The sequence below is a fragment of the Coenobita brevimanus genome, chromosome 54 (assembly GCF_032717465.1).
Source record: "Coenobita brevimanus isolate Jiangsu-jjx chromosome 54, ASM3271746v2, whole genome shotgun sequence".
NCBI classification, from domain to species: Eukaryota; Metazoa; Arthropoda; class Malacostraca; order Decapoda; family Coenobitidae; genus Coenobita; species Coenobita brevimanus.
In genome coordinates this window covers 38,541,497-38,555,517 of record NC_137007.1, presented here as the reverse complement: position 1 = coordinate 38,555,517, position 14,021 = coordinate 38,541,497, and the positions used below count along the sequence as shown (strand labels likewise).

At 39.7% G+C, this 14,021-nt stretch overlaps 1 protein-coding gene across 5 annotated transcripts in view; it reads right to left on the bottom strand.

The window, feature by feature from the left end:
* Positions 1-14,021, bottom strand: part of LOC145401030 (uncharacterized) — a 512,459-nt gene that overhangs the window by 217,404 nt on the left and 281,034 nt on the right. Inside the window, exon 1 of one of the 5 annotated variants that reach the window (XM_080273406.1) lies at positions 9,444-9,536. The exons of the other annotated variants lie outside the window; for them this stretch is intronic. Coding sequence (XP_080129532.1) covers positions 9,444-9,464 — 21 coding nt within the window. The 5' untranslated portion in view covers positions 9,465-9,536. Of the gene's footprint in view, positions 1-9,443; positions 9,537-14,021 lie in introns of those variants that run through there. 5 annotated transcript variants of the gene reach the window in all.

The following is a 14,021-nucleotide window of genomic DNA, read 5'->3' as shown; positions in this document are numbered from 1 at the left end:
TCTTGTGGTCTCTTCTAAACTAGCTTGTTTTTCTTAGCACGTCTTGTTACCCTGCAGCTACCTCCACTTCTCTCATTCTGCGGCTACCATTCCACCACTCAGGCAGACCGTCTGTTGTTCTTTACACCACAAACGTGACTCGTCCAAGCCCACGTTTTCCTCTTTAACTCTGCCCATCCTCTTCCCACCCACCCAACACTTACGCTACCCAGGTGGCCAAGGGAAACAGCAAACTACCGCCATCCTTCTCCTTCTCACTGTTATCATCATTCTTATCCTTATCCTCATTATCATCATCCTTCTCATCATCATCATCATTAATCTTCTGTCATTACTCTCATCCTCAGCCTCCTGCTCTTCATCCTTCTCAGCCTCATCAGTATCATGATAATCAACATCATCAACGAAAGTATTTCTACAAGTAAATTACCTTACTGCTTAGTTCACCCAACACTTCTCTGGACTAACTATATTCCTTCGGTGATATTCTAGATAACAGTCCTGGGATGAACCCAAACCCTGAAAGATAAATCATGACAGTTCTGAACACGTCTGACTGATAAATTTACTTAGGGTGAATGAAATGCATTATATCCCCTGCATCGACATAGCCTCCTACTGAATAAATGATTTAATCTTCTGATTTATCCTAAACGAAATGTCTGAGAGCATGTAATTCAGTGAAAACCTTAACTATCCATGAAGCTCGGCTCACCAAGTTAAGTGTCTAAAGATAATCTCAGCTCTACCTCACACAGAATGGTAATAAATTCTGCAGTATGTGGCGCAGTTGAAAAAAAAAAAAAAGGGGGGGGAGGGGGTTACTATTTTGATTTATCCTCCACGATTTTCTGTGATAGCACCGAGACCAGCTACACTGCAGGTGTTCTTGGGCACCAGCATCGCCAACTCTTCCATCACAAAGATTAACGGGAATCAGCACCCAATGGAAAACCTTTTTATAGCATGACATCGAAATAAAAACTATGCGCCTTGGTTACGTACAACATACTTTTAAAAAGTCATTCTCTGCTACTAAGAAAATGTAATCCTCTGTATTTTACCCGATAAAAATCCATACTAGACAATAGTTACCATTATCAATGAGATTATTATTATTATTATTATTATTATTATTATGATGATGATGATGATGATGATGATTATTATCATTATTATCATTATTATTATTACAGTATTATGCTGACTACCACCAGAACGAGAGAACCCTCGAACTACTCATTATATGGATCCTAACAGGGTAGAAAGTGTTGAATCCTTCCAGCAACCGCAGGTTCAGTAGGTGGGTGTACGTCGTTCATAAATAACTGGGCTTCGAGCAAACAAGATAAATTTCAAGGATACCCTAAAATTAAAAAACTATAAATCATCTAAAATGGAAAATCAAAGCCAATCCTCTGCGGCGGAAGATCCAGGTCATCTAACCCTTTAAGACCCATCATCTTCAAGAGATGACGCAGCTGGTTATTTCTGAAAGGTAATTAAAAAGAAGACCCAGTGTTTGGACCTACGAATTTTGCAACTAATTGCTGGTAGGCCAAGGGCAGTACACTAAGTACCCTTCCAGCAAAATACCACACGCGCAAGCCTGGGCAAAAACTGGAGACCATCTTAAGTTACTGGCAGCGTTTTATATGACAGAGACTTCCGGCCACGAAAAAAAAAAAAAAAAAAAAAAAAAAAAAGACTTCAAGACCACACTGTCAAAAACTGAGTTGAACAAAAGAGTGGCAGGTTCCGGTTCCCAGCCTCCCAGCTCGACATCTGCCCCGCTGGCTGTCTGGCTCACTCTCCCGGGGCTGAACCAGTTGAGGCGGTGTGTGTAAGTGAGGCCCCAGGCTGCCTTTGTCTCAGACCCTACCTACCTGCTTATCTACCTGCATTCCTATCTGTTTGCCTACCTACTTACGTGTTTACTTGCGTTCCTCTCTACCTGTATTTTTCCATTCTTACCTACCTCCCTTCTTATCCATAGTCCTACCTACCTGTGTATCTACTTCTATCTATCTATCTATCTATAGCCAGACGCCCTAATCCCGCAAAGGGTGGCCGCAGACAAAACGCCTCCAAGTCACTCTGTCACCCACCATTTGACTCCCCTCCCCCCAACTCACCCCCCCTCCCTCATATACCTCTCAACTCCATCCCTCCACCTCATCCTCGGTCTACCTCTCCCTCTCCCTCCCTCCACCTCACCTACATACACCCTCCTAGCCAGTCTTTCATTCTCCATTCTCCCCACTTAACTACTTATATTCGCACCTACTTGTCTACTTACCTTCATATACTGTATACCACCCTTCTTATCTGCTTGTATTCCTAACTATCTACCATTCCACCCTCAAATCTACCTACGTTCCTGGTGTCTACCTACTAACATACTTTTATTTATATCTTTCTCTTTACCTACCAACCTCCCTATAGTCCTACCAACCTACCTGTGTACAGTCCTGCCAACGTACTTATCCCCCTACTTTCCAGCCAACCTACCTACCCTTACACATACCTACCAATCACTGTATGTTCCTCCTCTCATCCATTTTTATCACGGTACCTACATACCATCCTCCCACCCTACTTTTTCCGTGACAGCCACAGCTAAATACAATTAACTAAAAATTAAGGCCGAGTCGATGACCTATAACGCAATCATTTTAATTGAGATCATTAGAAACAAGGAATTAATTGGGAGTGTGTTATGTCAGTCACGTTACATTCTTCTCTGAGAGGAAAACATACTCCATCACACACACACACACACACACACACACACACACACACACACACACACACACACACACACACACACACACACACACACACACATATACACACACACACACACACACACACACACACACACACACACACACACACACAGAGTTCTCATATTAATTGCTATTACCAAGGCACAAAGCTGATTAATGTTACTGAGAGTCCGCTATTTCACTCACATTTCATTCTTCAGTAAAAAACACACATCATAAGGCTTTGCTTAAAAAATATATATATATATATATATATATATATATATATATATATATATATATATATATATATATATATATATATATTGTATTTAATGCCATTATCAATACATGCAGAAACTGGCTTTTATTACGCTGACTGGCATATCAAGAGCACTACATTCCTCTATGAAGAGCACACTCTATTACATTAATTAAAAAAAAGACCTAATTAGTTCTTATACTGAGGATTATTATGAGCACACATATAATTAGCTTACATTACAGAGTAGAGCATATCAATCTCGTTACAGTCTTCTTTAAAAAAAAAACACATCTCATCACACTTAGCTATACAAATAATTACTGAACTGTAATAGGCGAAGACACGTATGATGCAGGAGAGGCGGAAGCCCAAACTAGGCGGCCAAGAAAAATGAACCATTTTAAAAAGTGCTCCTGGGGTCAGGTTAGGAGAGGATATGGGCCCGGGCAAGGGTGTGCAATTTTGTTTTGGAGAATGGGCTTGGGCAGACGATTAGAGAAGGTAGGTTAAAGTACATCAGTGAACCGAATTGGAGGAAAGGAAAAAGCTATCCTGCTGAGAGGTGTAGCTTAATGGATGGCAAGAGGAAGGGAAAAGCAGCCAGCAGGAAAGATAATATAATCTTTAGGACTTACAGAAAATGATTTTGGCGAAAATATATGTATTCAAATAAAAAAAAAGGAAGAAATGAACAGAGAAAAGAAAAGGAAAAAATATGGAATCTGTTGTGATGAAGCACGTAATATGACAGATATAAAAGCAATATTGTGTGACAAAGTTTTAATTGAAAACCATTTTCAAAGGTAAAGTTCCATTCATTAAATAATAGGGATAGATGAGGCCCTTAAAGACAGAGAGACAAATCAACTCAAAATGAATGTTTAGCCAACTAAGGCTAAAGTCTCTGCTCTATATTTTACACTTTGGTTGCTTGCTTTGTTCTTCTGACAGTGGTGACCAACGTACTGCAATGAGTCTGACACACGGCATGAGGTAAACGTGATACAGGTAGCAAGAAAGATGACGTGTTGTGCAAAAGTGACGATATATGCATGAGACTCGGTACACAAAATATAAGAATGTCCAAGAAAAAGGAATGAATAAATAAACAAATAAACAAAATCGCTGTACTGTCTGCGTGTTCTCCCCCTCACCTCCTTGCAATCACTTTGTTACCTTATTTGTGACTGCCTTGACCACCTCTTATCCTTCCTTCTTTTGCCACGCACACAATCTGAGATGCCTCAATGAAACCTTCTTTTTCTGATTTCTCCATATTTCCATTCTTATTTTACTTCACTTATATATCTGTTCCTCCTCTAGTTCTTTTTAGCCTGCCATACAAAGCCATTTTGTTCTTCCTTGTCACTTTTTTTTTTTTTCAATTTCTATATCCGTATTTCGTTTAATACTCTGTTTCATTCATAACACTGTTCGTTCATTCTGTGCTTTAATCATTCTTGCATTAAGTGTCGAGCACGTTAATTACACTCCATTTTCTCCACACCCTTATTTGCCTGAGTCGCAAGGTGCCATTACTCTTTACTGATGCAGATATCATCCCCATCATCCAAGCTGTATCCCTGGGATGTGTAAGCTCTAAAAACAGGGAAAAACATAAAAGAACCACTGTGATTAATTTTACCCAACGAAAACACACCTCAAGTCACTTATCATCCATTCCCTCGATAATTATATTCGTCCATGAGGATTTCCCAGCTCGCCTTCAGGCTCAGTCTGTCATGGGATTCAGGAAATACTAGTTGCTTCATAGCGAAACAAACTGTCCAGCAGGATCCTAGTCTTTCACTGCTGTACTGTGTTCTTAGCTGCTGTTCCTCAGGGTAGACTGTGGTATTACGATATATTTATTTGCCAGCGCTATCTCAGTTGTCAGTGGCTTGTGTATTTTGCTCAGTTAAGTCAGTATTCCTTTATATTCAGCCACAAAAACCGCTCCCAGAACCTCTTCTTTTTTTTCTTTTACCTCATTCTTAATTATAATCGTCTGGCTGGAAAAACCTTGTATAATATCCCTTAGCGTAAAAAGAACCAGCAATAAACTTCAGTATTTTTTTTTTACTTTTAATTCCTCCTTGTTCCATACTCTTCACAGTAATCACACAGTGGGTAAATGCCATGATTGTAAGAAAGAGGACCCCATAATCGAGAATTTTTAATTTACTACTCGTCCTAAAGCCATGCAGTTTTATTTAGAGCTCAAATGAGACCTCTGGCAATGAAGGAGATAAAGTAAAGCCAACATATAGACTACCAGGCAAGAAGGAAAGAGTTAAGCGCATCAGTCTTAATCTAGTGAGGCTCGTCCGGAGGGGATTCCCATGACGCAACGGGGAAGAGAGGCAAGAAGGAGGAGGAGGTGCAGTCGGCCCCATGGTGTGACGTGCTGTTGTCATGCTCCTCCCATCTCAATATCATCTCATAATCGAGACAACTCTTGTGTTCTCTTCCAGTTAATGCCAGATGATTTTATTCAAATGAGTCATCGCAGCGTGAGTGTTAATACTGTTTCCAAGAACTCTCTCTTGAAAATAATAAGCCTCTCTCACATTAACTTGGCCTAAAATTGCCATCTCTCCTCTTAAATTCTAAGCTGTAACAGGAAATTAACACTAGAATATGATGCCATTCACGAGGAAGTGCTATGGAAAGAACGCAGAGCCACAGCACTGTTTATTTCTGCCAATGATCTATGGGAAATAAACTAGAGAGAACGAAAATCCGGCACGATTTAGAGTAAAACGAGTATGCTATTCTACTCCAGAAGAAGCCCGACAATTATATTCAGCTGTGAGTAGGTGTAGGAGCTTGAGTGTGTTGATACTGTTTCCATTAACCTTCTCAATGTGGGGGCATCTCTAGCATTCTCATTGCAGTTCACACCAAATGGATTTATTCAGTAAAAAATAAGTCGTTGCAGCCTGTAAGTGTCACCATTTCCCGATACATCAACACCATCGATAACTCTCCATAACAATTCTTTCTTATTATACAGGAAGTTAAATAAATGTAAATAAATGCATAAATAAATAAATGAATGCAGACTCAGGGACGGGCAGAGCAGTCGGCCTCATACTGCGCTTTGTTATTGTTATGCTCCTCACAGTTCATTGTTATAACCCCAGACACCACCAGCATCACTAAGCATCGTCTCTTGGACCACCATAACATCTTCTGTAGGAAATATTTTGCTCAGCTCTGGGGGAATTTTTCGACCCAGAGAGGCTTTGAGAATCTTTGTTACCTCCTTTACTACAAGAGGCCGTCCTTAAACTGAATATCATTGCCCAGTAGTAGCAGCAATGAAACTTCAGAATCCGTGTTATAAAGGTTAATACACTTTTTTTTTTCTTACAGAGGGTGATAGATAAGACTGCGAGTGTTCTAGGCGGCATAATAATCTTGGTAACATTAACTTTACGATTTATTTTTACATATTACAACAATATAAATTCCTGTATTTTTTTTATGTTTTTCTAATGTCGACAAAGAAACAACCTCTTCATTTGAACGCTACTGTAACCCAGCACCGTCCAGAGACTCAGTACGCTAATATAACTCACTATATTACTGTGATTCAATATGCTATCGTGACTCAATACACCCCCAGCGACTCAGTAACTTACAATAACTCAGTGCGTCACTATGACTGAGCACGCTTCTGTGAACAATAACCCTACTGTGACTCAATACGCTACAGAAACTCAGGACATTACAGTGGCACAATACGCTACAGTAACTCAGTACATTAGTGACTCAATACGCTGCATTAACTCAGTACGTTACAGCGACTGAGAACGTTTCTGTGACTCAGTAAGCTACAGGGACTCGCTACGCTAGAGTGACTCAATACGCTACTGCGGCCCGTCCTTCGGTGCTATTTAAGTGTCTATTTGCCATGCCAGGCGGGCGTCACAAGTGGCCGAATAAGGGTGGCGGCGTCAGCGGGGCATTTCCTCCAACAAGGTCGATGCTTCGTCTGCTGCATCCTTCACACACACACACACACACACACACACACACACACACACACACACACACACACACACACACAGGCGTGCTTGTTTTATCTTAGGACTGGATTCTTTAACTCAGCCTGAATATCATCATCTGGCGGCAACACGAATAAAATCAACTACTTCACTACTCTAAACCCTTCTGTATTAACTATTTCACCATGGTGTCTATTGATTTAAATTCTCTGCTCTTTTGGCCGTATTCCGTTTTATTATTAACATCTCCAGACGCCTTTACTCATCTCAGGTGGACTTGCGAACTGGAGGAGTTACATGTAGCCTACTCTAACTCCTTCACTGCAAGAGATAATTTTCAACTAGAAAAAAAAAATATATGTTACCAGACTGAACAAGACAATGGATATGGTTTCTAATCCCTTTGTTACAAACGGTCTCTCGTAATGTGAATAAGCTTATTATTTACCCACAGTAATATGAAAAAAAAAAAAAAAATCATGTCACAGAAGGGATTAAACTGTGGTGGGAACTACAGGATGGGAACTGAATGTGGGAGGGTGGATTGAAGAAGAGGTAGACCTAGAACGAGAGAAAAGACTGAAAAAGTATATGAGGAAGGATAATGTGTCGTGGGAGGAGGGGGTGTTAATGAGTATGGAAAGAACGCCTGGAGGTCCTTTTGTTTAGACCAGTCCTCACAGGATGCGCCAGAAGGCACTCACATACCTTCCTGACAATACAATAAAGAAGATGAAGAAAAAGACAAAGACACCTGTGGCGGTGACAACGATGATAACGACAATAACCAAGGTCCAATCTCTGAGCCTTGACAATATCTAGCACTATGACGATAACGACGATGGTGACGAAGATAATGACGTTTACAATGGTGACAATGACGATGAAGATGAAGAAAGCGATGCTGCTGCTGTTGTTGATGGTGGTGGTAGTGGTGGTGAAACACAGTGGTTTCATGCATGGGGGACTAGAATACTTTCTCCTACCAGATGCGTCCTCCTCATAATTAGTCACATCACAGGAGGACTTTTTTTTTTTTTTTTTTTTACCGACAACGAAGTTGGAGGAAGTTATGTATTCACCTGCTTCTGTCTGTCTGTTTGTCTGCCTGTCTGTTTATGGACAAGACATGTATAAAATGTTATCAGATTTCAATGAAATCTGATAATATGTGGGCAATGTGTCATGGAAGAGCTGAATAAATTTTGAGGTGAATCTGGATCCTGATGCAGGAATTAATAATCAAAACTATAAACGTCGGGGAAGGTATGCCGTCTTTGATTTTCTGTAAGGAAAGAAGAATAAAACCGTAGAATTAACAACACCGCCAATGAAGCTGAACAGTGAGTGGTTTATACATCATAAAGTATATTGGCGTTCGTGGAGGTATGTGCTCTCTGAGTACATTTTTTATTTTACCAATCCGAGACAAGTCGATTTTGGTAAAATTTTTGGGTATGAAGTGTCTCCCTTAAACGGAATATAATTTTCTAGAGACAACATGAAGAAAATGAAAGAGATGTCGTAGCAATGCAGTGGTCAAGCTTTTCATTACGAAAACTTTTTTTTATTCAGTTTACATCAGACACTTAAACTTCTGAATATCTCTCCCAGTGAAAGGGTAAAAAATAATCTCTATTGATCTCTTCCACCATGAAAGGTGGAAGAGATCAATTTAAAGGTCTCCTTTAAACTTCACACACACACACACACACACACGCACACACATCTGTCTATCTAACTATCAATCTATCTATCTAAATATATTGCGAGTGATTGACTGACTGATAGATGGATGATAGAGATATATAATCTTGTGGCAGAAAGAATACAATACGACAGACGCCCTTGTAATTATGTAGTTGATCTTTACCTCACATATGCCCCTGACACCAAAACCCAAATGCCCCATTCCCACCCAGCTGTGGCGCCTCATTTATCCCAGTACTAAGAGAGGTCTGGGGATGTAAAAATAAATAACTCGCCATCTAAAAGCCTAGCTTCTTAATTACAATGACTGTTTACTACGACCACAGTTTTTATAATTTACTCTTGTTTTTGTTCCTGAATGACACCTAGTTGTGAAGGAGTAAAATCAGATTCCATTTACCACTTGTCTGGCGGCAGCAAGTAACTTAACATTACACAAAAGAGGTCATCGTACTGAAAGAACATGTTTTATGTAAATTACACATATTACAGGTACTTATATCTATATATACCTATCTATATCTAGACGGGCAGAGAGACATAGAAATGCAATAACACAAGCAAATATACTGGCACATCATTATACTGTGATACATATATTTTAAAAAATGAAATAATCTTTGGTGTCACGCCTCTACATATGTAAGATGGTAAAGTTAAGGAACGCTGATCCCATGACTGACTCACCAGGTAATGTGGGACCTTCATCCTCGACTGCCACCACCACCACCACCACCACCACTATTGTCCGAGTGGCTGGCTTGGCTCCTGGGACACTCGCCTCACAATGCACTCTGGCTCACATGCACTCACGTTGCCCACATCACACAGTACTGTTCTCAGTGGTTTGGTTAAGTTACTTGCGGCACACTTTAAGAGGACAAATTACTTCTGATAGATTAAAGACAGTTTACAATTCACTCTGTCTCATATCCACTACTTCGACGGCCACATCATAGTATTGTTTTAGACTGTATAATTAAGTTTTTTAGGGTATGCTTTAAGGTATAAGTATATGACAGTTTACAGTACACAAAAACTTGGGACTAGCTTTGAGGGGACAAGATTACAGTTGGTAACAATGCACACAGGCTCGCAAGGTAGTCGAAGGACGGCTGCATCATGCATTCTCAGTAATTAAGTTTCTTAGGGCTAGTCACAATTTAAAGGGACAGAATTATGGTAGATGGGTAAGTGCTACATATGCATATTTCCAAGTCTATCTACGACCAGACGACATTGTTCAGTAGAGGGAGGCGAATGTTCTCTAAATCGTTAAGTTAAACAAAATCGTCCACAAGAAACTGGACTCAAAGGGCAAATACGTGGTTATATCAGAAGAGTTTATGGAGACTGACTCGAACTCCACCATTCCAAATAGCTCTTCATCAGCTAATAAGACAGTATGGCAGCAGGTGGAAGAGAGTCATCACCGTAGTGAAGGCGTCCAAGGCAAACTTTGGCCAACCTGAGCAGCTACAACACACACGTACATGTGTTACTGTAATACACCCGCGACCACCACATAATCGTATTGTTTTGTGCTTGGACCACATTTTTTATATCTGTCTTATTTTGAGCGCAGTCACTTTAACCCTCAGTACAATGATATCCCACTTTATATGATTCATATTACGGCCCGACAATTTAATTAACCTCTTCAGCCCGAATGCTCTTTTCAGTGTTATTTCTGTTGGATATTGTTAAGCTCAGAAGAAATTGTTCTAGCTGAAGGATAATATATACAGCCTTCATTAACGTATCCATTTCTTCTGAAGGCCTACTCTCCTTATGCTGGGGATACTTGGCTGGGTATTACAAGAATAAAATGTAAGAGACGCCATCATGGGGGATTTAAGTGCAAAGGAGGTTTTTGGAAATGATTGGGTCAGTGATTGGGTTCAAAACGATAAAAAATTAGACCATTGAGTACTATGTGTGTGTGTGTGTGTGTGTGTGTGTGTGTGTGTGTGTGTGTGTGTGTGTGTTTCATTCTTACTACCGGCAGATTATTTCACTTAGCTGAGGAAGACACATCTGATACAAGGATGATAAGCGCAGCATTTATCGCAGGTTTATATCCAATTTCGTCTCTCTTGAATCCGAGGCTTAGATTTAATTTCCATCAATATTTTAGCTCGCATGCAAAAAAATTCAGTATTCGACTATGGCTGACAGACACCTTTTATAACGCTGGTTTAAGTGACATTAATAAGACATAAAAATCACGCTGTTGACATTTCTTCACCTGCGGTAAGTGTAACAAAGGTCATCCGAATGAGAGAAAACGAAGCTTACATAACAGTACAACAAATATGAAGTGAATGAAGAAAATAAAGGAAATAAAAGTAATAGAGCTCGATATGAAGGGGTTCCATGTACAGTACTCTCCATCATCATCAGTCATTACTATTATTATTATCATTATTATTATTATTATTATTATTATTATTATTACGTAAGCAACGAAAATAATCAATATTTTATCTAGAAAGTGGTTTTCCTAAGTTGAGCAAAATAGCCTAACGTTAGGTAGAACAAAATAAGCACATCATTGGTCTGAAAATGTTAACGATCATGCACCATCCATGATCGTCCATAAAACCCCACAAAATATAAATTAACTCTGAAAATCCTATGACCCACTGTTATCTTATTCAACTTGTCTGAGATTAGCAGGAATAAAATACTGGAGTTGTCCTGAACGTGTGAGGGGAAAGGGTAACAGTATTAACATCCGCGTTGAATAAGGAAAAAAGAAAAACAGAAAATACTCGAGTTAAATGCCACAAAATGTCCAAGGTAACAAACTAACAGGTCTTTTATGAAGGAAACAACGCAGTATCCTGAAGTTATGAGTGCAGACACCGTCCTTAATAGCTTCCATTACAGAGCATAAAAATCATACAAGCGTTAGTTAACATCCACTGTAGTATATACGAAGAAAAAACTCGAGGGTAAAACATTAGGAAATTGGCTGAGTTAAGCATCATAAAGTTGCTCGGTTAAAGTTCATAATAATAACCGAGCGGAATACAAGAAAACACTTAACAATGAAAATGTTTAAGTTAAACATTATAAGGGCAACACAGTTTAATACAACGAAAATAATTGAGCAAAATTTTATGATCATACTCGAATTAAATATTATGGAACTTCATCGACCTCGCAATAAGAGTGAAGTCAGCGAAATAAGCAAAACCACACACGTCTGTGAATTCCCTTCGCTTCGAGCGGTTTGCCCTTCGCAAGGATAAAATAGTTTTGCGGCAGTATGAATAAAATGTATCAGCAAAGCAACAACAGGATATATATATATATATATATATATATATATATATATATATATATATATATATATATATATATATATATATGTGCACGTCACAGAGCTGAAGTATATAAAAATTAATGCTGCTTTTATGATAAAGCAACAAAAGTGAAAATACTCGAGGTAAAGATGCCGCATGTAGAAGAAATAACATAAAACACTCAAGTCGACTCAACTTACACGACAAAAGTCCACACCAGAGACAGATAAGATCGTCTGGGAGTAAGCAGCAATAACAAAGTACTTAAGACTGCTACAAGAGGCTGTTTTTAACCATTAAACTACGAGAGCTTACTCATAAGCTGGATAAAATCTTCTGGACAAAACAACAAAGATTTCTGCCGGCGTTTGAGGGTTAACTCTTTCGCTTCGATGGCGTACTTTTTATTGTGTTTGGTACTGCCACTAACAGACGATTTTATTCAGCCTTGGAGGGGCATTTGAAGTAGATAAATTAACTGTTGCCTTCCTTTAACCTCTTCAGAACTAGAGGTCTGTTCTAAACTTTATGTTATCTAATGTTGGCAACGAAACAAAATAAAAATAATAAAAAATACAACAATAAATTTAAAAATACATCACTGGACTGAAGTGATTTAAGGTGTTATAACTTCCATGACGACGCAGTGAGAGCAAGGTCAACAAATAACAGTGACTCCGAGATAATGCAGAGAATTCAGCCAAGTAATGAGTGCAAGCATCCAGAATTGAGCAAGGAGAGGCAATTGAGAATAAACCACGTAAAGCATCATTATACCTTAACGCAACAAGTACGAAGGTAAGTGTAAAATCGTAAACCTGGTAATACTTCTACAACAACGTATCGAGAGTGAGGTCAGTCTTGTAAATACCGTAAACTTTGGTAATACTTCACAATAACCTAACCAGAGTGAAGGCAGCCTTGTAAATACCGTCAACATTAATAATATATCTGCTTTATCGTAACAAGAGTGAAGTCAGCCTTGTATATACCGTAAGCATTAGTAATACCTATACATTAACGTAGCCAGAATTAAGTCAACCTTGTAAAAACCGTAAACAATATCGCAACAAGAGTGAACTGCAAAGAACGTAAACAGTGAAGATCAGAATCGTATAACGTTCCTAGTAATGTAAAAATGGTAAAGTCAAGAGTGTAAATAACGTAAACACTCAAGGCGAACATCACGCAACCTCCATCGCAACGCAACAGGAGTGAAGCCAATCTCATGTTTCTCTCACACACCTCGCCAAGTCCCTCCTCACACACCCTCACTCCGCGCACTTCACCACCATACTGCCACGCTCCTGGTCACTCTGGCTCACACACACACACTCTCACCTCCCCACACCCCCGTCCTCCTCGTGCATCCCTCCTCTTCCGGTACAACTCCCCTCCACCTCCCCTTCTTCCTCTCCCCACCTGCCCACTACACACACACACACTACTCCTGCTCAGTATACTCGGTCCGCCTGTCTTACAACCTAACCTGCCTGCCATAATCTCTCCATCCCCTGCGTGTCGAGTTGTGGGACATGACTGGTACTTGACAAAATGGATTAGCTGCCTTAATGGCAATCATGCAGTTTACGTATTCATTAAAGCGTCCGTCTGTTTATCTATCTATATATTGCCTGACGCCGCATCCTGTTAGGGGTGGTCTCGACTTAACGACCTCCAGGTGCTTCTGTCTCTACCCAGTAACTACTAAGACACATGACCCACTCCCGTGCAGTCGATAGGTATAAATCTAAATCTTCTTCTTTCTCTTCTTCCCAGAGCATTTCGTCCTTCAGTTGCCTCTCTAACCAAAGAACTTCCTCGTCTTACAGTTCGCCGTACCCTGAACCTTTCATCCTCCCTGTTGTGCTCTCTTCTTACCTGTTCATTTAATTCTCTCAGTTTCTAATATCATTCCCAGTTTACCCGTACCTGCATTTTACCACCGGTCCCA